At 40.0% G+C, this 24,127-nt stretch overlaps 1 protein-coding gene across 5 annotated transcripts in view; it reads right to left on the bottom strand.

The window, feature by feature from the left end:
• PLCB1 (phospholipase C beta 1) overlaps positions 1–24,127 on the bottom strand; it is a 688,164-nt gene that overhangs the window by 82,501 nt on the left and 581,536 nt on the right. For all 5 annotated transcript variants that reach the window (XM_057701470.1, XM_057701473.1, XM_057701472.1 and 2 more), the window contains 3 exons: positions 22,582–22,635; positions 19,091–19,310; positions 14,774–14,954 (listed from right to left, as the gene is read on the bottom strand). In XM_057701470.1, the coding sequence (XP_057557453.1) occupies positions 14,774–14,954; positions 19,091–19,310; positions 22,582–22,635 (455 nt within the window). The remainder of the gene's footprint in view (positions 1–14,773; positions 14,955–19,090; positions 19,311–22,581; positions 22,636–24,127) is intronic.

Below are 24,127 nucleotides of genomic sequence, written 5' to 3' on the forward strand. Positions count from 1 at the left end.
TTCCAATGGACTAAATAAAAATCTGCATTGTAACAGGATTCCCAGGAGATTCACGGGCACATTATTGAGGAAGATGGAGACAGTTTAAAAGCCCTCTGTTATGGACTGAATGCCCATGTTCCCCCAAAATAAATACATTGAAATCCTGACCCCCAGTGCAATGGTATTAGGAGGTGGGACCTTTGGGTGATTAGGTCATGAACGTGGAGCCCTCATGCATGCGATTCGTGCCCATACCTCTAAAAGAGACCCCAAGAGCTCTCTCACTCCTTCTACCATGTGAGGACACAGTTAGAAGAAAGCTCTCTATGAACCAGGAAGTGGGCTCTCACCAGACACCAAATCTACTGGTGCCTTCATCTTGAACTTTTCAGCCTTCAGAACTGTGAGAAAGAAATGTTCGTTGTTTAAGCCACCCAGTCTCTAAGGCACCCTCTCAAATTCCCTCTTTTCTGTCTCAAAAGAGCAGCAGAACTTTATCTGCGTCTTCATAACCCCTAACTCAGCTTCCTTACCTCTGGGACACGGCTAATGTTTCCTTCCTGGGGTGCTTGTGAAAGCAAGAAGAGAAGACACACATGCAATTCCTAATAAACCACATCATAGGTTCTTAGCTTGGTTTCCTTACCCTTCCTTCCAAGGAAAGGTTTTCCTCTGCTTTTTGTCCCATCTTCTCCCCATTGGGGAAGGGCCACCATTTTACTTTCTTCTCTCCAACTTTCTTCTGCACTGGATATGTTCATTCCCTTTACCTAAAAACACATCTCTATTTTCTTTTCCTCCCAGAATCCTGAACTTTTGTTCTGTCTCTGACTTCCTTTCCTTTCCATCCCTAAAATGGAAGACCAGAGGCTGCTTCCACAGCTGCGATGCCCCACCCCCACAGTCTTCAACCCCACCACCTCACTTCCATGCCAACCACCCACATTTACCTGATTTTGCTTTCAGATTACAAAAACTTTTGTGTTACTAAACTCATTGGCCATGTCTCAGTACTGAACTTTTACTATTCTAGAGATTCATAAGCTTTCTTAGTTCATTGTATCCTTAGGATCTCAGTAATTTTTTCATGACACCCCTAGGCCCAAAGAAATAAAGAACAGTTCCATTTCTGTATTAAATGACTAGATCCAAACAACTTAATAGTAGGACTTCGCACAGTATCCAACACATGTCGCTCTGTTTCCTTCAGAAAGATAAAATATCCCACAATGCCCCTGTGAATTCACCAGGGTGCTTCGGTGATGTGGCACACAGTTTGGGAGTCGTGACTTTATCCTCTTGATAAGCTGCCAGCTGCCAACCACTCTCATAAGAAGCTCTCTCTCCTTCATTTACAGTCTCTCCAGCAATTCCCACAGTCGCTCTTCTCTGATTCAAGTCCTTCCATTTACTTCTGCATCAACTACCTCTGACCATCTCTAGCTGAGGACGGCTCACCAACATCTCAACATCCCTCACAGAAGGCAAGTCATCGTATTTTCCCATTAAGTATCATCACTCAGTTCAAAAGTGCGCATTACATTTGACTGCCCTCTTGGGTGCTTTCCCCATCTGGTGAGTCACGGAGATTTGTTCATTTCTCCTGTCACCATGTATCTCTTGGCTTCGTGTTAACAGCACTCTGGTGCAGATTCTCATTAACTCCTGTCTGGACTAGGCAAGTACTCCCTCCCTGCCCTCAGTCTCTCCCTGTCCTTCTGCTCCATCCCAAATAGTCTTTTCTGTATGTCTCAGAGCCTTAACTGGCTCTCTATCCTCAAATACGTTATGCTCCAGCTCTAAATTTCCTTTCCTGATTAGCATTCAGCATACTGAGTAGTAAACTAGGCAGTATTTTACTCTCAGACTATCTGGGCACACACCTGCTTCTATACTTTTTCTCACGTTATTTTTCCACCTGGATGATATTCCCATTTGAATGGGAGACGTACAGATATAGGGCATCCCCATGGTTGCAGAAATCCCATTGGACTGTGCTGCTCAGCTTCTGATAAGGCAGTGGGCACCAGCCAATGTCTTCCCTTGTCTATGCCCCTTTCCTTTTTAAACCAGCCAGTGGCAATTCTGTCCTGTGACTGCCTAAATAACTCTAGTCCCTGGTCCAACACTGGCTTTTTCAATATCACATACATATTTGCCTTTGTGTGTATGTACATTATTGTTGCTCTGAAAAAGGATGCCACTGATGCATCTTTTCTTAATAATTTTTTGAACACCAGCCTCGATACAAAATAGGCACTCAAAAATTATTGTGAATCAAATCTGTTAAGTTTAAGAACTGCACTGACCCCGACCTCTGTGATGACTATGGTGCATCATGTCCAAGCCAGGGCCTGTCTTATTGAAAATACTTTTAAAACTACATAATTTTGACATTTAACAAGCTAAGTTTTGTTCCTTTAGGAACAAAAGCCTTATTGTGAAACCCAGGCATGTGTTTTTTTTTTTTTTTTAATGTGGCTTTTGCATGCAACTCATGAAAATAGTGTCTTCATAGAATCCCAAAGAATATGTTTTAAAAAGGACAATATCTCTGTGTTTAATATGACAAATGTTCCTTCCACTCTCCTCAGCTCCCCTTGGTCTCCTCAACTCTCCCACACAACAGACCCCTCCCTGTAACATTTTGCCCTTTTCAGCTATTTTCAAAAGATCACCCTTACTATAATTCTGCTCTTATAGTATTTACTGTTTTCAATTTAACTTTCTCTACTTAAAATCCAGGAGGCAGAGTGATTACTATTATGACTTTGTTAATAATATGCCACTATTGTCAGACTCACATTAAGCTGGCAATGAGATTACATATAGGTATTCATAATTTATCTCTTTCCTCCCCTAAACAGAGAGAGTGTGGGGCTCAACTACAGTTTTCTCTACCCAATACTACTTCTTCAAAGAGAACTTCCTCTGCTTTCTGAGAACCGGCTCTGTGCCTAAAATGTTCTTTACACCCATTCCCTGGGCCAAGGTGACTGGTCCCAGGGAGGCACTGATCCAAGTTGGACCAGTCATACTCTGGCCACAGGTGACTGGCCTAAAGTTGCAAGCTTGGCCAATCACATGACCTTAACAAGGCTTGCCCCAAGATTTTTCCAACCTGTCATTAGCGAAAATAATATAACTTAGAGGTGGTTGGTGCCTATATTTTCTAATAAGGGGAAGCCCGTGTGCTACTTTGGGCAAAGATAATACTAACATGCAGAGAAAATCAGGAGAGAAAGGGAGTGAGACTGACAGAGACAGACAAACACAGGAAGTGTTACGAGTGCTTCTGGCAGGCGCCTCTCTATCCCTTCCCTTCTGCTGTGGGGATGGTCGACCCCTTCTTACATGACCTACCCCTGCGTACTTTTCTAGTACATACTCTTCTTGTCTAACTTAGTCCAATATAGGTTTCTGTCACTTGCAACCAAGAGAACCCGGACAAAAATACAAAATAAAAAATTTCATTCTTTAATCCCCAAATAAGATGAAGGAACCTCTAAATATTGGGTCCAGAGTTTCTATTGCATGAAACGTGAAAATCGGACCCAGAAGAGAGATTTTTCCCACGATAATTGAAGTGCTTTTTAACTAACCTAAGAGTACCCTCACTTTGGTGTATTTATTAGCAGACAGACTCTACTGAAAGAACCATTCAGTCATATATTAGCCACAAAATTCACCAAAGATAGAGAAGAACAAAAGATTAGTTTAGAATTCCTGGGGTGGGGTGGGAGGTGGGCGGAAATCAAGAGAGTACGTGGTAAACTGAAACGCAATAAACAACACTTAATTTTAATTTTTAATATGATTTTCTTTCTGGCCCAGAGGATAGACCTTTCAATTATTTTGCTTATTTGTTTACCACTCATGATAAGTCTCCTAGTTAAATGTTCCAAACCTTTTACAGGATGAAAAAGCAAAGCTCGGGGGAATATAATTTCATGCTTGTCCTCAGTTCTGTGCTGAATTTCACTTGGTTTAGTCATTTGAGGGTGAGAGAATGGTTTCCAAGGAAGAGACTAATTCCTCGACTCTAACTTAAAAGGGAAAAAAAAAAATATGTGGTCAGAAATTGTCATGTTTGGAGCCTCTTCTAAGAAGGACAATTTGGGAAAATGGGTAAAGAGCCAAGTATGGAATGCTCACACTTCAGGCAAACTCATCTTCCTTCTCCTTTCACTCAAAACTGGAGAAGATAGCACCTTTTTTTTGCAAGTCAAAGCATCCACTCTGAGTTTTCACCATAAATTGTTTGTTTTTCTTCTACAAAGAATTAATTTATGATTCTTCTAAACTAAGAAATGATCTGCTGATTAAACACATTACTGATAATTTAAAAACAAGATGGATTTTTATACTGGCATGTTTCCTGGCCATTCAAGTAGAAGAATATTCACTCATTCATTCCACCAATATTTACTGAGCACCTAACATGCGCTGGATATTGTGTACTGATGGTCCAACTGGGAGCTGGCAGACAAGTCCTGTCCAGGGTGGAGCTCATATTCTCCACCAGCTCACATCTCTTCTCAGAAGCAGAAGAAAATCTTGGACTAAAAGACCAACCATCTTGATCATTTTCTGAGATGGTCTTTCATACCTATGAAATTAATTTCTTTTTAAATTTCCATATCTAAACAGAATTTATAGCTGCTTATTTGAATCTAAAGGTTTAAAGAATCCCTGAAATTTTCCTTTTACTTGCTGGGCAAAGCAAATAAATGAAAGTGGAAATCTGACCATGACTCCTAGTCAATGTCAATAAGTTGCCCCAATGAATCTATAGCATTTAAAATTGTTTTTCACTTTTAAAATATGCCAAAGTAAATGTCAGTTTCTCAGCTTTCTGGGAAATATAAATGGGTCAATGTAGCGTACTCAAGGGAATGATATTTCTGGTATTCCTTTATAAAGCTATCAACTGGAAATATCTTCAAAATTTAAAGAAATTTGATAAAGGAAGCTCTGGTTGAGGTGTTTTATCATCCTAGATGATGCCTGGGCTTTGCCATCCTAATTCTCGGGGCTAGTTTCCTCATCAGTAAAATATAGCATCTAAATTAGCTCTAAAGTGCCTTTGATAAACTGTAAAATTATATTATTCTATGGTTATAAGTGCATTTTTAGAATTCAATGATTATTTTAAAATGTCCTGAAAAATAATAAAAAGTAGCTATTTATAGCCATGAAATACTTATTTTAATGATAAAGGGAACTCATTTCTATGATAAAAGAAGTTTCATTTAAAATGATTCATTTAAGTACATTTAAATACAAATTTATAACAGGCAGAGAATTATCTCTTTCTAATTATAAAAGGCTAATGAAGTTACTCATGAGTTTTTGCAAAGTTGGTATAGTATCACAGATGATGATTAAGGATTTTTGATTAAATTAAAAGAAAATGAGAAAACAGTTGCATAGGATCAAGTTAGTTGAGATCCTTATATCTGATTAAGCCAATTGGAAACAAAAATCCAAACCACCAAAATTTTAGGATAAGGTTTCATAATTCTGAAAGATGCCAAGACCATTTACTTTAGAATAAATGAAATAAATATTGCTTACCACTCAGATGGAAAAAAAAAAAACAATATTGTTCAAACTGAAGGTTTTCAAATAATTAGCAAAGGAGGCCTGACTAAAAGAGACACGATTTGTCCTCTAGTTTGTAACTGAAATAGTGCAATAAATCAAGGGCTTAATATTTCAATAGTCTGTTTGAAAGCTAGACCTGGAAGAGCTGCCCATGAAGATAAATAGCACAGCATGTCAGCTCGTTTTTTCCTTAATGCAAAATATATCATTCCAAGCATCTCTCACTTACCAGATGGAGTGCAATGAGTCTTGTAATTCCAGAGGGCACAAACCAAATTATCAGACTTGTGAATTCTATTTTGGAATTTTCCTTTCAGCAGAATTTCTTCTGTTCTCTAAGCTTCTTTAAGTTGAAGCAAGTCAAAACTATTATTTTCTTTGCCTTTGGGGATGGGTTCTGTTTACTGATTCTTTTCCCTTAATCTTACCTAAATAGTTATCAATTAACACAAAAAATACACTAAGACAAACTGTGCACACACAAAAATAAAAACAAGATTTGTTTATTGCTTTAAACTGAAATCCCTAATTATTATTTTAATAGATGTGAGAGTTGAATCATCTATGCATTCTATGAACTAAGTGAAACTAACATTATAGTCAGAGGGAAACTTCACAAGCATTCTTGTGCAAACTTTTTATTTAGAAACAAGGATACAAACACTCAAAGAGGTGAAATGATTTAACTAAAGTTACATAATGAAAAATGAAAGTCATGTCACCTCACTCTAAGTCCTGTGCAAATTGTCCTTTGGTAAATAATGATGACTATGTTCTAGGCACTGTGTTAAGTTTCCATGGGTTATTTTGTTTAATCTCACATCCAAACTATGAGGTCTATGTGTTGGTTTTCGCAGAAAAAAAGAAAAGAAAAAAAAAAAAAGCCCTAATTCTCCACCATTCCCTGTATTCACATACTTTGCAATGTGACCTGCGGTTCTTCTAAACAGAGTCTATTTCCCTATGCCTTCTAACTGGGCAAGTCTTACGACTTGCTTGGAGGAAGAAGTTGTAAGACCTGTCAAGAGACCTTGCCCACTTTCGCTTGCTCATGTGGAATCCTTTCCAACTTCCACATGGACAAGTTCAAGCTAGCATTGTGGATGATGAGAGATGTGTATCAGTCATCTGCCTGGACCAGTTGACAGTCAGCCAACCTTCAGGAGCAGAGCCTCTAGGTAACTGGCAACTGAACCACAGACACATGAATGAGCCCAGCCAAGGACCAGCAGTTGAGTCAAGCTCAAATTGCTACACATAGAAACATAAGCTAAGTAAACAGTTGTTGTTTTAAGGCAGTAAGTTTTGAGGCGTTTGTTATGCAACAAAGCTAATGGATAAAGATGGGTATACCATTAGTAGATCCTTCTGACCTCAAAACCTGTGTTCTTAACCACAGTAAGCCCCTGAGGGCACAGACAACATTTGGGCTTGGTCCACAGGAATCACCCCACCAGTATGAGGACTGCAGTAGGCCTTCAATAACTTTGACTTAAACAATTATACGAGTATTTTTATGATCTCTAATTTGCACAATCTCCCAAAAATAATAAATTAGAAGACACAGCATAAACTCTGTGGGTCCAAAGAACAAGACAATCCAACAGAAAAATAGGCAATGGATGTAAACAGTTTGTAGAAAAAGGGGATACAAATGGGCAATATACACGTGGACATATGCTCATTTTTTATCATAATTAAATCAACAGAAATGAAGAGGAATATCATTTCTCTCTATATATCCATCTCTCTCTCTCTATCTCTAGAGCAACATCAATTCTATTAGGGTTACCCAATGATGATCAGGAAAATTGGCAAATAAGAACACATTTTGACAACTGTTTCATTCTTTATTTCATTACTAAAGTCTTTTATTTATTTGTCATTTCTTGTTTGGTGGAGAATGCAAAGTTTTCAGAAAAGCTAAATCAGTTATTTCTCAAGAAAGATGATCCCACATTAAAGTCAGAAAATTGAAGGAAGACAGATCACACTACCACAACTACCATAAAGTTAGTTACTTCCTGACACTGCAATTATTCCTGGCACATATACTTCAGCTGGGCGACCATAGAAGGGAGAAAATTCAAGGTTGGCTCCCAGACAGGCTGCAGCGGCAGATGGTGCTAATAGAAATCATCAAAAAGGAAGACGTGAGCTCCCTCAGGCTGTAGCAGGACGTCAAAAACTGCAAAGACACATTTATATCTGAACTCAAGATTTCCTAGCCAATTCATGTATTGTAAAAAGAAAGAAAAAAAAAAGCGGGGGGAACTTTCATTAAAAACAATGATTTGTGCACATTATCTCATTATTCCTCCTTATGGTTCAATGAAGCGAGGATTACTTTATCTTCATTGGATAGATGAGAAAACAGAAGTTCTGAGTGGTCACATAGCTACTCAGTGTGGGAGCAGAGGCCAGAAATGAGGACATTTGACTCCAGACCCTCACTCATCACCACTCACATCTCATGGGCCATTCCATTAGTAGCTGGTCAATATCCACCCAGAGCTTTCACTGTGAAACACAACTTTCATTTCCCAGGATTGGCAGGGAATTGGGGCACTCAGGTCGACAGGTACTAGTGTTGATTTGAGGCCCAGGAATGATTGCTGTTGGGATAGGCAAGAGAACGTATAAGAAGAATCCCAGCCATTAAGGTCTATGTGAAGGAAAGGAGAAATGAATGGGCTTAGAACACATGGGAGACAAAACACGAGAAAGAGGAGAAAAGGTAGGAAGTAAAGTAAAACAAAACAGCCTCTGCAGAGGATAAAGAGTATGGTGCTGTGAGAGAGAATGAGGAGATCTTTTCTTGACACCACTGGAAAGGAGAAAGAAGAGAGAAGACAAAATGGCAGGTCAAACCCTGTGGCAACTGAGAAATGACCCCATGGATGTCACCACAAAACCTCCTCTCTCCAGGACATGGGTGTTGAACCTTGAATGTGATGTTGGGGCTGATTCTGAGAGTGATTGAGAACCCTCAGAGGGACCCCCTAAAAATTTCTATCACTTACCAAACACATTTAAAATTAAGAGCTTATTGTAATGGTATGACAAAACTCAGGGGCAACCTATGGCAGCTGCTGAAGAAGGGGTAGAGTGGATTCCCTAACCACAGAGTTCTTTCCTGGAACAGAGACCCTTCACTGAGCTCCACAGACCCCCAAGATACCTATGAAGAGATTACAGGGTGTGCAAGAACTTGAATGAGGTCAGGGAACCTACATCTTTATTTTCACTCACCCCTAACTGAAAGTAACTGTTTCTTTCTATCGTGAACACAGGCAGAAAATGACAGGGGTGATTTCCATAAGACCTGTGCCTTTGTCACCAAGAGATAACCACCCAGCTGGATGGTCAAGCTATGAGAGTGGAGAGCATGATGTATTTCCTATTTCAACCAAGAGCAAATTTACACTTATTCGAAAATGCATTTTGAGCACAGAGGAGGATCAATGGCTCTAAAATCTGGTTCTTCAATGTGAATGTGTTAACAAGTCACCTGGGACTCCTATCAAAATGCAAATTGTGATTTAGCAGGTCTGGGGTGGGACCGAAGACTCTGCATGTCTAACAGGCTGGCTTCCAGGTGATCTGGGGACCATGCTTTAAGTAACCACAGGCTGCAGAGCTGTTTGGATGTAGAGTTTTAAGGACGATGACTCTTATTTGGATAGGTAGAACAAGTCCTTTGAAGCTACAGAGTCTATGAAGCTTAGTGTGCATTTGACACCTCCTATGATAATACGAACAGGTATTCCAAACATATCCTCTTGATGTTTATCGGTTTCTATGGTGAGGCAAATTGTTCCCACATCTGTGTCTCCATCCCAGTTTGCTGACAGCTCTGTGGTTTCATTTGTCACGTGGTATTGCCTGCAGTCCACGCTGCCTGCGCGTGTGCTGACCACGCCTTCCTCGTTCCTCGTCTTTAGCTCCAGTGTCTATCAGAGGGTTCAGCAGATATTAAGTTGTAATGAATGTCTCGCAGGGAGTTGATTGATGCCGTGGTTTCTTTCTCAGTCCTTGAACGGTGGGTTCACATTTGCATTTAATTCCGAAAGCAGTTTTGGGAGATAAAGTACCTTCTGCTTACTTTTCCTCATCACCAAATACTCCTTTTCACCTGGGGCCTGCTTGCTTTTTAATTACACGTCCATTTGTCTAATTTAGCCTAAGAGGCCCGTTTGTAATTCAGAACCACAACCAAAGATAGAACTGACACTTCTAGGTACCTTTCAGTCAAAAGACTTCCTGGCAGAACAATTTCTAGTTATTACAAATGGGGTTGATAGAAAGTTCCGATCCACAGGTCAGCTAAAGGCTTGTAGTATAAATTGTGGACGCCCTGAAATGGCCATTAAATAAACTCTGTGTGGTTCCAAATCCCAGGTGTTTGGGTGTTAGCTTTTTTAACAAAGGCCCATACAGGTGTGTTTAAAGGCGCTGGGGCTTTATCTAAACCCAAATCCACAATCACTGTGGTGAAGCGGGGAGCATTTTGAGTAGATTGCTTACATTTGACCTGAAAGGGCCAGGTTGGCTTGGACATATATGTAGTATGTTTTTCTGAAAACTCTTTAAAACTTTCACTATGGGCTCACTCATTCCTTCTTGGGGAGAAGGAGGCAGAAGCACATGTTCTGGGATTGTCACCTCCAGTGGGAGTTCTGCCAGCTCTCCTGCTTCAGCGGCCCTTCAGGTGGGATTTTCCAACCTGTAAGTCCAGCGTGGTCTTCCCTAGTTCCCCCAACCTTCTCCTTCAGGGGAAAATCTCTTGACCAGCTTCCCATGGCCCCATCTGGTGGAATCTGATGTGATGCTCCCACTCACGTATGCCTCCCGGGACTCTGAGATGGCGTAGCTGTTGCCTGTGATTTCTGCCCCTCATTTCTGAAGCTCAAGTCTCTTTCTCTCCAAGAGGCGTTTCTGTGATGTCTTGGCTTCCGTGTTCATCCACACTCTTAGTTCTTGTTTCAGGAGTCTGCTATGAGTACTGGGCTTCTCTCTTACTCTGCCGTGTCTTCTGAATTGCTGTGTTTCTTTCCTTGGGGCACGCATCTGGCTGGGTTTGGCACTCGGAGGAAACTCCAGATGATTATGTCTGGATTGCCTCGTCTCTGAAGTAACATGGATGCTGTCAGTCATCCTCAGTCGTCTGCAGGAGAACCTCACGACTTCTAATCCTCAGGTGGTTACATGTCTGAACTGGGCTTCTGGACAGCCCTTTCCTGGGGTCCCACGCCTCACAGTGTGCTCCCAGCTCAGCCCCAGAGCCATCCTTGTGAAAGTTACTTCAGATCACATCACTCCTGCGTTCAGTGCCCTCCACTGGCTCCCACTGTGCTCTGAGTGGAACACAGAGGCCACAGGGGGCCCACAAGCCCTGAGAGATCTTTCTCCGGCCCCTGAAATCCCATCTCTCCGACCTAAGACCGTACAGTCCTCCTCAAACAAGGCCACCTTGCTGTTTCTCCAACACACAGGCCCATTCCCAACCCAGAGTCTTTGCATTTGCTAATCCTTCTCCCTGGGGAAATCTTGCCCCGTAAGTTTGCACAGGCCAGTCCTTCTCCTGCTCACTCAAATGCCGCCTTCCCTGTGAGTCCCTCCCTGGTGACTCTACCTAAAATTTCAAAGCACACTCCTCATCCTTCCCCCCACACCCACTCCCTGGTTTTCCTCTTGGGATTGATTTTTCTCCTAGGCCCTTATTACCAACTGACATATTTTACCAACTTACTGTGTTTATCATCTCACCCCACCCCGCCCCCCCATCTAGAATGTAAGCTCCATGAGGGCTAGGTTTAGCATTTTTATCCTCTACTGTGCAAAACTGTTTGCTGAGTGGGTATCTATTAAGTATTTGTTGAACAGGTGAATGAATGAATCAGGGTTTCTTTCTGAGGTGATGAAAATGTCCTAGAATTGCACATGGCTGCACATGTTTATGAATATATATTTACTAAAAACCATTGAGCTGTGCACTTTAAATACGTGAACTGCAAGGAATGTGAAATAAAGCTGTTTAAAAAGGGAGAGGCACGGAGTCTCAGCCATGATGATGCAGGAGTTGGCGTGTGTGTGCTCCGTGCTCTGTGCGAGTAGATGTGAGGCCGTGCGCAAACCTCGGCGTGAAGTCTGAGTTAGGAGGCATCTGTACGACGGTTATAAAGCAGGAGCTCTAGAGTCTGAAGACCAAGTTCAAATCCCAACTACTCCACTTTCTACCCGTGGAAACTTGGGAAAGTCACTCCATTCCTCTGTACGTTTTTAATCGGCAAAATGGGCTGACGACAGTACCAAAGGCCAGTGTTGTGAATATTCAACCGGACAGTTTCTGTAAACGGTTTAGCACAGCATATGGCCCCTTGGGGAGTGTTCGATGCACAGCTGTTATTTTAATTTTTACTGTTATTATTTTTTGGAGTCCTAGGAATGAGGTACTGAGAAAGACAGATGGCAGTGTTTGTAGCTCCCAAAGCCATTATCTCCCATTAGATTCACTTGGATTTTCTCAGGTCTGTTAAGGCAATCCCTGGCTTCTACTAACCCGACCTCTGCCCGACTGTTCTCTCACTGCTTGATCTTATTTCAGCAGTGCACAAACAAGGCAGCCCATCAGAGGCCTGTGGAGCTTTTGAAAAGAAGTCCTTGAGCCTGACATTTAGAGCAAGGGGGCTCCAAGCTGGGACCAGAGGCGTCAGCATCACCTGCCCTAGGCAAGGCCTCCTGAACTGGAAATTCAGCACAGGGCCCAGCAGTCTGTGTGTGAACAGCCCTCCAAGTGATTCTTTTTTTTCTTAATGAATGAATTTATTTATTGGCTGCATTGGGTCTTCTTTGCTGTGCGCGGGCTTTCTCTAGTTGCTGAGAGCGGGGGCTACTCTTTGTTGCGATGCACGGGCTTCTCATTGCTGTCGCTATGGGCTCTAGGTGCACTGGCTTCAGTACTTGTGGCATGTGGGCTCAATAGTTACGGCTCTCAGGCTCTAGAGCGCAGGCTCAGTAGTTGCAGCGCACGGGCATCGTTGCTCCGCGGCATGTGGGATCTTCCCGGACCAGGGATCGAACCTGTGTGCCCTGCATTGGCAGGCGGATTCTTAACCACTGCACCACCAGGGAAGTCTTCCTTCAGGTGATTCTGAAGCATGCTCGAGTCGACACTAACTGACCAAGTGGAATCTGATCTTTGATAAGCTCCTCTTGTGATTCTCACCTGCTCATTTGCATCCTGTCATTGGGAACCAGTACTAGACTGACAGCACTGCCCTGAACCATCTATTACATAGTCATGACTAAACCATCCACTGTTTGCAACCTACAAGCAGAAACAGCCTCAGAATTCTCTTACATGGAATTGCATGGACAGGCCTCCAGCAATGAAATGAACAGGTCATATAAACACCTCTAAGAACCCATTGCCCCTAAGTACACTAATTTCTATTAAGCTTACTCATCTGTTTTGTTTTTGGCACAAGCTTGTTTTCAAAGCTACTTTATTGCTTGATTCATTTAGTTTATCTGTCACCATTTATCATGTCCCTGCTATGTGTCAAGCCATCAACAACAATGCAATGTACGTTGGTGCAGCCACTATGGAAAACAGTATGGAGGTTCCTCAAAAAAGCGAAAGTAGACTTGGCATATGATCCAGCAATCCCACTCCTGGGCATATATCTGGACAAAACTAATTCAAAAAAAATACATGTACACCCCTATGTTCATAGCCAATACTATTGGCTATTATATGTCTGAATAACTTTGCTGTACAGCAGAAATTAACACAATATTGTAAATCAACTATAGTTCAATAAAAAAAAAAAAACAAAAACAGTGGAATGTCACATTTCCTGAGAAAACATTCTGGAGGACAAAACTGACCATTCTTGGAAATGATAACATTTTCCTTCATAGGGAGCCTCAGGAATTGGGTAGAAAACATTCCATACTGGCCACTTAAATACTGACTTTTCTAAATGTAGGAGGGTGGACGGTTCAATGGTTTTAGTTCTCTTTGTATCACTGCAAAGCTACACTACTAAAAAGTGAACATTTATTTGCAGCATATTCTTTTATTATTATTATTTTTTAATTTTTTTCATCTTTATTGGAGTATAATTGCTTTACAGTATTGTGTTAGTTTCTGCTGTACAACAAAGTGAATCAGCTATATGCATACATATATCTCCATATCCCCTCCCTCTTGAGCCTCCCTCCCACCGTCCCTACCCCACCCCGTTAGGTCTTCACAAAGCATTGAGCTGATCTCCTTGTGTTCTGTAGCAGCTTCCCACTAGCTATCTGTTTTACATTTGGTAGTAAATATATGTCAATGCTGCTCTCTCACTACTTTCCAGCTTCCCCTTCCCCTTCCCCATCCCGTGTCCTCAAGTCTGTTCTCTACGTCTGCATCTCTATTCCTTCCCTGCCACTAGGTTCATCAGTACCATTTCTCTAGATTCCATATATATGCATTAGCATACGGTATTTGTTTTTCTCTTTCTGATTTACTCCACTCTGTATGACAGACTCTAGGTCCATCACCTCACTACAAATACCTCAATTTCATTCCTTTTTATGGCTGAGTAATATTCCATTGTATATATGTACCACATCTTCCTTATCCATTCATCTGTGATATAGCCACTATGGAGAACAATATGCAACATGTTTTAATTTTCTTAAAGATGTGGTTTCTAATTCCTTGTGAGATTTCAACAGCCCCCCAAAACTATTATAGCCCAAAAATGAGTTAGTGAAAATAAAAACAGTAAAACACAGCTTCACTGGAGAACAGAGAGGAGCTTGGTAAAGCTGCTGGAATAGTGGGGCTTGTAAAATATCAGTATGGTAGATACTATTTGGCCTATGCAATTTCCATTTCTAAGAAATGATGATTCTTTTTTTCTTTTTAAAACCAAAGTACTGGATTTTGATCATGCTTTTAAGTTAAGCACGTGTTAAATCACATGTCACAATATGAATCTGAGAAATGCATCTTATCTCCTTCTATAACCTGGCATCAAGGGAAGATTATTCAGTAAGGAATCGAAATAAAAGTGCCTGCCAGACCTGCTGCTGTCTCCTGTTATGTTAGCCAAGAGCATCAAAATTTTTCTATAGAAAAGAGGATTCCAGCTATAGAAACAGAAATCACATTTTTCAGGCTTACCAGTTTAATATGCTCTCGCTTCTGGTATTTTTCGCTATAATACTGTTCTTGTCGAAGATTAAGCAGCTGCTGCTGTTGTCTGTCCTTCAGGTCTATTAACTTTTGGGTCATTTCAGCATCCAAGGCAGCAAGGTCTTGCTCAATTGTTGATGAGCCATGGTCAGGGCTGCTGGGTTCTGATCTGCAGAGACACAGAGCTTGACTCACAAAACATGCAGGTCAGACCAAGGTGGTGGGAAGGCTGCTAAGCAGAGTCCCTCCTAGAGAGGGCGCTGTGTTTGGAAATAAGTTATTTTGTTAAACAACTTAAGACAGAGGCTGCTAAGCTTAGCAGCAGAGGACCTCCAAACACAGAAAGTGGATGAAATTTGTGTCGCTCTAGAAAGAGGTAGAGGCTGAAAAGGAAAGCTAGGAGGCTGGGGGCTCTGGCGGTGGTGGTGGAGAGAATGATAATCCCCCCTCGGGGGAAAAATGTCTAATAAGGGCTTTTTAAGGCTTTTATTGTGTGTTTTTTAAAGTGACATGTATAATGTAATTTCCAGGTACATTTCTTCTATACATTTCGTATATGTCTCTCCTATACATTCAGCATTGATGATTCTGTAAGGCGAGTTGAAAAGGGGCTAAAGTTTGCATCTGGGCCATGTAGACTGACCACAGAGAGCACGTGCAGACACCACGTGCCGGCAACCCTCCCAGCTGACACGTTCAGTTTCTTGACATCTTTTAATAGCAAGGATTTATTAAAATAAGTTTCTTTGGGGGCTAAGCCAACTTCATTGATATCTCCACCCAAAATGGCACTTTCTTCAACATGCTCTGGTGTTGAGAGAAAGGCGGATGAGTTTGGTTCAAGCTCCCTCTGTGCAGGGGGACTTGCTTTGAGTTATTCATTATCAGAGAATTATACAAATATTTAGAAGGACTAATGTTGAAACAAAACAAAGCAACTCTCACTAACCTATTATTGTGTTAAAACACATAGTGTGATACCTTCAAATTTTGTGCTCTTAATTCTTATAGGACAAATAGAAAAAGAGACAGTGTTGGAAACAGGGGGCGGTGGGCGGGACCAAGAGCAGGTCTGTTCTTCTCATTTATATGGAAACCACTACGGAAAGAACCACCTACGATACCCAGCACATCAGATTCTGTCTCCATGTTTTCACGCGCAGCCAAGTGGAACAAGTAGAAGAGGTTTCTTGAATCAGCTGGCGCTAATTCCTCTTACTTCCTCTTTGAATTAGGCCAACATCAATGATGCCACATGGAAAGGCAGTCGGTGGAAGCTGGTGTTAGAATCCTATTTTGTCAAATAAGGGATGCGGAATTCCCTCAAAGGTTTCTACACATCAGAATGGCATGGTAGCACTGGCGTGGCCCTCCATCCTGGCATGAATACAAGTCTGCTCATCAACATCAGAGTAGAGGAGCATTGGAGGGGTGACCTCCATCTTGGTATGAACATGAGATACATTCATCATCTTTTGCAGCAGGAAGTTGGTGTAGCCAGAACATAAAGCATTGCTTCAGTGAGCTGCAACCACCAGGGCAGAGGCACCAGGAGACATCTCTTGACCACTCAGCAGGTGCCAGGCATGCTCTGCTTTGCTTCTGGCTGTCCCAACAAGCCAACTAGCAAGTGTGACCATCTCCTGGTTACATTTGAGGAAACTGAGGTTCAGTGGAACAATTTTCCTAAGGACACGGTATGGGGGTGCGGCAGTGCAGCTTACCCAAGGACAGGCATCTAAAAAACGGCAAAGCCTGTGCTCTGAGAACAACACGGTGTGTGACAGAAACTATCTTCGGATGATCTGCTCTTCACATTATGGGAAATGTTACCTCAATAGAAAATAAATCTAAAAATGTATTTATTAATTCATTTGAAAATAATTAGCCCATTACATGTTAATATATTTTGTGAAAAATAACTCTACTTTCAAAACAATAAGAAAACCGGTGAGATTAAAGAAGTCTCACTGGCAAAGAAAAAAAAAGAAATGAATCTAATGGACGTTATGTCCACTTTTTACTCTGAGGTGTTTTCAGGATTTTAATGTGTATCATGGGGGACGGACAGACATAATCAGATATTAGAGGCTTTGCCTCTTGGAGAAAAGTTTCTCCTGATGTATTTTTTGATAAAAGATGCTTAGGGATTTTTGTTTGTTTGTTTTTTGAGGAAAAGTATAGAAAAATAACCAAGGCATGAATGTTTCTGCATCTTCTCCAAAAACAGTGTTGAAGATATTACCCCCTGTTGCCTAATGCTGCCCGTATATGTTCCAAGAGATGAATTCTTTTGTAATTTGATACCAGGAAAATGTTTGTCCCCCTTGGAAAAGCAAGCAAGTTTCCTTTAATCAGATAAGGAGAATGATCTAACCCATATTTCCTTTTCTCAGAAGCTAAGAGCTAACTTCAGTGCTCAAGGACAGAAATTACATTAAATGGTTAGTGTTGTCCGGTAGAGACACAACATGGGCCACCTATCTGATTTTTTTCCACATGTGTGATTTGAAATTTTTAGTAGCTATCTTAAAAAGTAAAAAGAAAGGAGTGAAATTGATTTTAGTAATATATTTTTACATAGCTTGAGCATCGAAAATATTATCATTTCAACACGTAATTAAAACAAAATCAATATACATCAATATAAAAACAAGATTCTATTTGCGTAGTGAAGTCTTTGAATTCTCACATGTATTTTATACTTGAAGCACATTTCAATTCCAATGAGTCACTGTTTGTGGCTAGTGGCTCATGTATTGGACAGCAGGTCTGGTAACTGGTAGACAGTCTGTGGGCATATGTATGTGTGTATGGGTTTTTTTTTTTCCTATTTTTATAGGATTTTTATACATGTCTTCTACGATATGTTACTTCAACATTCTATTGGAAGTGTGCAGCATATGGCTTATAAGTAAATAAATACAGGAATAAACAAATGACTACATACATATCACTAAGGTAGAAATTCAGGAGAAGTTTTAGGCCAAGTTTTGCCTGAACTGTTTTGTAACTGTGGGTAAATGTTAAGCCTTTAGTTTTCAGATTTCTCCTTGAAGAAGTGATAACAGTTCCCCTAGATGGCTTCTAAGGCTGATCCAGGTCTAAAAAATGATGATTTTGCTGCTTTTAAAAACCCAAGTACTGGGTTTTGATTGTGTGTTTAAGTACATGTTAAATCATATGTCACAAGATGCATGTGAAAAATGCCTCTTACCTCTCTCTCTAACCTAACATCAAGGGTGGATTATTGAGTAAGGAAGTGAAGGGAAGGATGTCCAGCCTGCCCGACTCTTAGCTCCTATGCTCACATAGTTTCTCATGTCACCACATTAGGCACCTCTGGGTGATAACTGAGTAGGTTGCGTTCACTGCTGTGTCCCCAGGGCACACAGAAGGCGCTCAATAAATATTGGTTGAATGAATGCGTGAGAAATGCTTCTCCCCAGAACTGTCTGGGTATACGGGGCTCTGAGGACTCTTAGGCTCCAAACAAGGATTATCTATACAGGGCTTTGTGGGCTTAAGACAGGGCAGCAAAAGGTAGAAGAGATTCTCTTTTCAATAAGACAAGTTGCCTTTTCAGCTTGGTCCTAGCAAAATGTCATACCCCCCAGGCTGGCAGCTGCAATAGGGCAAGTCATCCAGTTGGTCTTGGGTCCACAGGCTAGAACTCAAGGGAAGAACCTCCTGCATATCTAGTCTCAGAATTTGATCAAATAAAGAAATTCAGTCCACAAGCAAAAGTGAGCTGAAGGAACATAAAAGCTGTAGAGAGTGGAGGGAGTTGGGTGGCTTTCCTTCTTGCAGGGTAGATCCACAACATGGTACAAAACACGGAAAATCCGTCAACCATACTTTAATTAAAAAAAAACAAACCATCAGGTGAAGACTGTGATATGATGATTTGCAAGCGAAGAAATACAAATTGATAATAAATATGGCAAAAATTCAACTTAAGGAAGAAATGCAAATTAAGATAATGACATCACTTTTTTCGATCAATTTGCACTTTCATATCCTGTGGATAGTTACAAACTGAAACAGAAAAGTCTTTAAATTGATCTAGGGATTCCACTTCTAGAATTTTAAGAAAATAATTAAGAATATGTGAAAAGATTTATCCACACATTTATTACTACATTCCTTATAGTAGCTAATAATTGAAAACAACCCTTATGTTCGTCAATAGAAAATCATTTAAATTATAGTTTGTCTATTCAAAAAAAAACCCACTGAAAATCCATGTAAATAACTCTCTTCCTTTATATTATAAAACAAACAAAAAATATCCATTCAACTTACTTTTTCTTACTATCCTTTTTGGCTGTCTTTTCCAAAGCTGCCCTCCTTCTCAAGTAGTCATTCTGGATTTCATTATATTTTGTAGTGTGTTCTTTGATAAGGTCAGTGGTTTTCTTGTGGTGTCTCTTAACCAGGTCTTTCATTTCTTTGTAGTGCTTCTTTTGAAGTTTCACAAATGACTTCTGTTGCTTTAGCTCTTCAATTGTCTGCGCTTCTACTTCTGCAACAAATGGGTATGAGAGCTGAGAGGCATGGAAGGGTGAGAGGACAGAGCAGCCGCTGTTGAGCAGTTATTTGTCTGATCTTAGCCCACTTGAGCTTGAAAGCAGAGCTTGGATATCAAACGTGTGCTCCAGGCTGACTCTATTGCTTGCTAACTTTGTGACTATGTTACCAAATTTCTCAAAGACCCAATTTCTTTACTGGTAATTTTTTTTTAAAGTTTGGGATCTGTAGAAACAGAGCCCAAGAGAGGGATTCAGGTACATGTGATTTACAGAGGGGGGCTCTCAGGAGGCAGGGACTGAGGGCAGCAGATATGGAAGAAGAAGCAGCTAAGCAAGGATGTGGTCTCTGCTGGAGTCTGGCTTCTGCGTGATCCCAGGCAGAGCTCTGAAGCATAAATGTACCACAGTCAGTCTCACCTTGAGGCAAGAAAGCCAGCTTTTTGCATATTTGGCAATGTCAGTGGAGGGAGGCATAAGCTCCTGAGAGCTGAGGGCAATTTTCTTTTCTTCTCTCTCTCTCTTTTTTTTTTTTTTTTTTTTTTTATAAAAGAGCTCCCACACAATCTTCAGCTCCCCCTGTGGTTTGATAATATGTTTGTAAATGGCACTGCACCTACTTTTATACAAATCTCTGATGCGTAGAGCATCAAATGCATCATGGCACTGTCAGAGACACAGCTGCATAACAAATAGCTCAAATGGTTATAATGAGATATGCTCGATGATTGACATAGTAGCAAGATATTTATCTGATGAGAAGTCCCTCTTCATGATCAGTGTACCTTCAATGATGGCAATTTTCAAAAGCAGAGGAAGCTCTGAGCTATTAGTAGCCAACATTCCCTACAGCTGAGAGCTGGATGCACCAGATGGTAAAGGGGACTTGTGTGGGCACCAGCAGGACCCACTTTAAGGATCACATACTTTCTGCTTTTTAGGGTTGTTATGGTAATGAAATAAAAGAATTACCACAAAGTTTTTAACACAGTTTCCGGCAATGTGCCTGCAGAGGCTTAACAAATGATTTAACAGGTTCTTTAGCACTATCTCTAAGGGTCACTTTTCACAGTATAGACATTGTGGGTTTATATGTTAGTCATAACATTGCTCCAGTGTAAATCAGTAAGGTTGAGGGAAGGTCCTTTATGTAATTTGCCTGAAGGCACCATAAGGATTGGTGGTAGCTTACATCACTATGTAGTGTTTTATTTAATGCTGAGAAAACATTTAATATGACAGAGCTTGATCTTAAAATAGTCTGCACTTTCTTGACTTATTTAATCAATTCTAGGATATACAATTAAAAATATGTTAACATTTCTACAACTAAGAGGCTTCATGTAGTCAATGGAGGGTCACAATTTGTTTGTGCTTTTCTTTCTTGGCTGTTTGTGAGTAGTGGGTTGCCTTAAAATGGATGGTACCTTGAATTCAATGAATTATCATTTATTTAGACATAGGTTAAGTCATAGTTCACATGTTTCAATCCTTTGATTTGAACTTTCTGCTTCTGGGAACAACAATAAGTTATAAATATTTAGAACTGTCAAGAGATTCAGAAATAATATATACGCCATGAATAACAACAGACCTGAATAGCAAATGATACATCTCGCGGATAAACATTGAAATCAGAATAACAACTTATGTTCTTAAATGCTAAAGTCTTTAAGCAATTGAAATATGCTTCCCTTTTTAATAACGTATCTATCCTCCTGACATTCGATTCCTTTTGAGAAAGAGGCCAGAGAGAGAATCAGGTACATTTATTTAATGGTTTCCCTCAGGCCCAAATGGACTCATTATGGTTGCGTAATGACTTATTATATTAAAATTTATAATCCTAAGCAATTGCTGCAGCTTTGGTGACAGATTCCACCCCACTTCTTTAAAAATGGTGTGCAGTACAACAGCTGTGGCAAGCTTAGCCACAGGGTTCAAGATGTTCCAACCTATGATTAAAAATAATTCCACAGAAAGTACTATTTTTTTAAAAAGTCTGTGGATGAAAGGCTATTTTGTGACTATGTCCTTAAGCATAAAAGTCATGTCCATTTATATAAGGAAACAAATATCACTCATAAACCACTCAGAGGTAATCACGGCTGATATATCGCTACAGACACCCACCTCTCATTGATGTATCTGTGTAATTTTAAGTCATATTGGAACTATGCGCTTATTTACACTTCTGTTTCTTGTTTTAAGTGTGAGCACTGTATTGTTTCCCATGGAACTGAATCTTTAAACACGTGTTGTCTTTTCATACATTCCTAAAGTAATTTTTTGATGCATATTTCATGTATTAATTTGGTGAAATCATAAACGCATATATCTTTCAATTTTCACAAAGTGAACAGGCTTCTATAGCCACCATTTAGATCAAAAATAGAATATTATCAGCACCCAAGAGGCCCTCTTTTTGGTTCCTGCCCTCCCATCCATGTATCATTCAAATCCATGTTTCTAAGAACACACATTACTTTTGCCTCGTTTTGAACTTTGTGTAGCTGGAATCATAAAGAATGTGCTCTTCTGTGCCTGTCCTCTTTTCTTCAACATTATGCTTGTGAATTTTATCCATGTAAGTGTGTGTAACTGTAGTTTTTTTACTTCTACAGCTGTATTCTATTTTATTCCCTGACTATACCACAATTTATTTACCCACGCTACTGCTGATGAATATTTGCGTTGCTTACAGTTTTTGGTTCTTACCCATAGTACTGTTTTTGGTGTACATTTCTGTTGTACGTTGGGCCAACATGCTACACACTGCTACATACTGCTAACTGTATTAGAGAAAGCTTGTCCCAATTTTACTCCCACTAGTTTAAGAATCTAACCAAATATAAAATATATCCAAGCTGTATCATTGTTCTTAAACACTGTGTATTCTATCTGGTCACAAATAGTTCATATTCTGCATTTCTAAAATATGCTTTATTGTGGGCATTTTGGGTCTTAAGACTGCATTCCTGTTCACTGGGTCGCATTTCCAGTATGCAACTATCCCTTCATTTCAAAATATATCTTGTTGAAATTACATTATTTTTTTCTACCAATAGGGTCTTATCTGCCAAGTATTGTTTCTTCTCTGTGATTACATTGTGTAATGTGGCTTGAACTGGGAAGTATCTATAGATGGTTTTAGAAAAGAAATATTAATGATGTGATATTTCAAAGATGAAATCTCCTCTCCTCTAAATACTTACACTGTGTAATATTCAGCTGCCTAATTTCACAGGGAAAAAAGGTGATATTTACCTGTTAAAACACTCTGAATAAGATCTTCCGTTTTGGCAGGTGCCTTTACAGAGCCTGAAATAAAAATATAAAATAAATAGCCTCATTTAACTTTTAAAATTGTCTTCTTCCTGTAAAACAATGTTTGGATCTTGGCTCTAAGTCTCTTTATGGAGAAATTACAAATTGTGGAAGAAAACCATCCCAAAAATATTCTAAGAAATGTCTTCATTTTGTAACTTTAATGCAAACCTAATTAAATGTGAATCTATATGCTCCATTTATAGAGAGAAAGGACATCCCTCCACTTTGAATCAAAACTGTCAACAGGAAGGGAGAGAGTAGCACTGACATATACACATTACCAAATATAAAATAGATAGCTAGTGGGAAGCTGCTGCATAATACAGGGAGATCAACTTGATGATGGGTGATGACTTAGAAGGGGTGGGATAGGGAGAGTGGGAGGGAGTCACAGGAGGGAGGGGATATGGGGATATATGTATAAATACAGCTGATTCACTTTGTTGTACAGAAGAAACTGGCATAACAGTGTAAAGCAATTATACTCCAATAAAGAACTTAAAAAAACAAAACAAAATCCTCTGTCAACAAATTCAGTTTAGGCTACTGCCATCTTCTGGCAAAATCAGGAATGACAAGTGATCTTTTAAAACACAAAGGCTGACCAGCAGGCAGGAATAATGTTGCAGGCAAGATCCATTGGAGGGTGCCTAAATCACTGGACAGAAGTTTAAGGAGAAACAACATAGTTGCATGGTCTTAAAGTATCTCCCCAAGGTATGTATTCACTATAAATGGGAAAATTGTAACTTTCAGTGGAGAAACTTGGCAGACTGCCGCTTAACCAATTGACCGAACATCACTGATGATGAGACACAGCAACATCAGATACCCCTGATATGATGCTCTGAGAACAGCATCACTTCTGTGATATTCTTGCCAAAAATGTGTAACTTCAATTTAATCATGAGAAAACATCAGGCCAACCCAAATTGAGGGACACTCTACAAAAGTGAGGGACACTCTACAAGTGTCAAGGGTGTGAAAGACAAGACAGACTGAGGGACTGTCATAGATTCAGGAGGCTAAGGAAACAGGACAATTAGTACGATGTGGGATCCTGAGTTGGAACCTGGAACAATCAGAGGCGTTAGTGGAAAGTGCGTGAAGTTCGAACAAGGTCTGTGGTTTAGTTCAGGGTATTGTGCCAATGTTAATTTTCTGGTCTGACTCTGACAGATGTTAACGCCAGGGAAGAGGAGTCTATTTTTGCAATGTATTCTGTGCTATTTTAAAAATGATTCTGTAAGTCAAATGATTCCAAAACACCTGGTTAAAGAAAATCAAATGCTAAAATGCTAACTTCTCTTTTACTCTCAAAAGCACAAGGTTATATTCATTATTTAAATGACATTCATATTCTAGAAACACACAAAATATTTGTATCTGGTATATAAAATCTTCATTTGAAAATATTACTTCTTGTTTTTACTCAAGTCATCTCCTTATTATTATTAATCTCAACAAACTCCTTTCTTAATTA

The sequence above is a fragment of the Hippopotamus amphibius genome, chromosome 12, assembly GCF_030028045.1.
Source record: "Hippopotamus amphibius kiboko isolate mHipAmp2 chromosome 12, mHipAmp2.hap2, whole genome shotgun sequence".
Taxonomy (NCBI): domain Eukaryota; kingdom Metazoa; phylum Chordata; class Mammalia; order Artiodactyla; family Hippopotamidae; genus Hippopotamus; species Hippopotamus amphibius.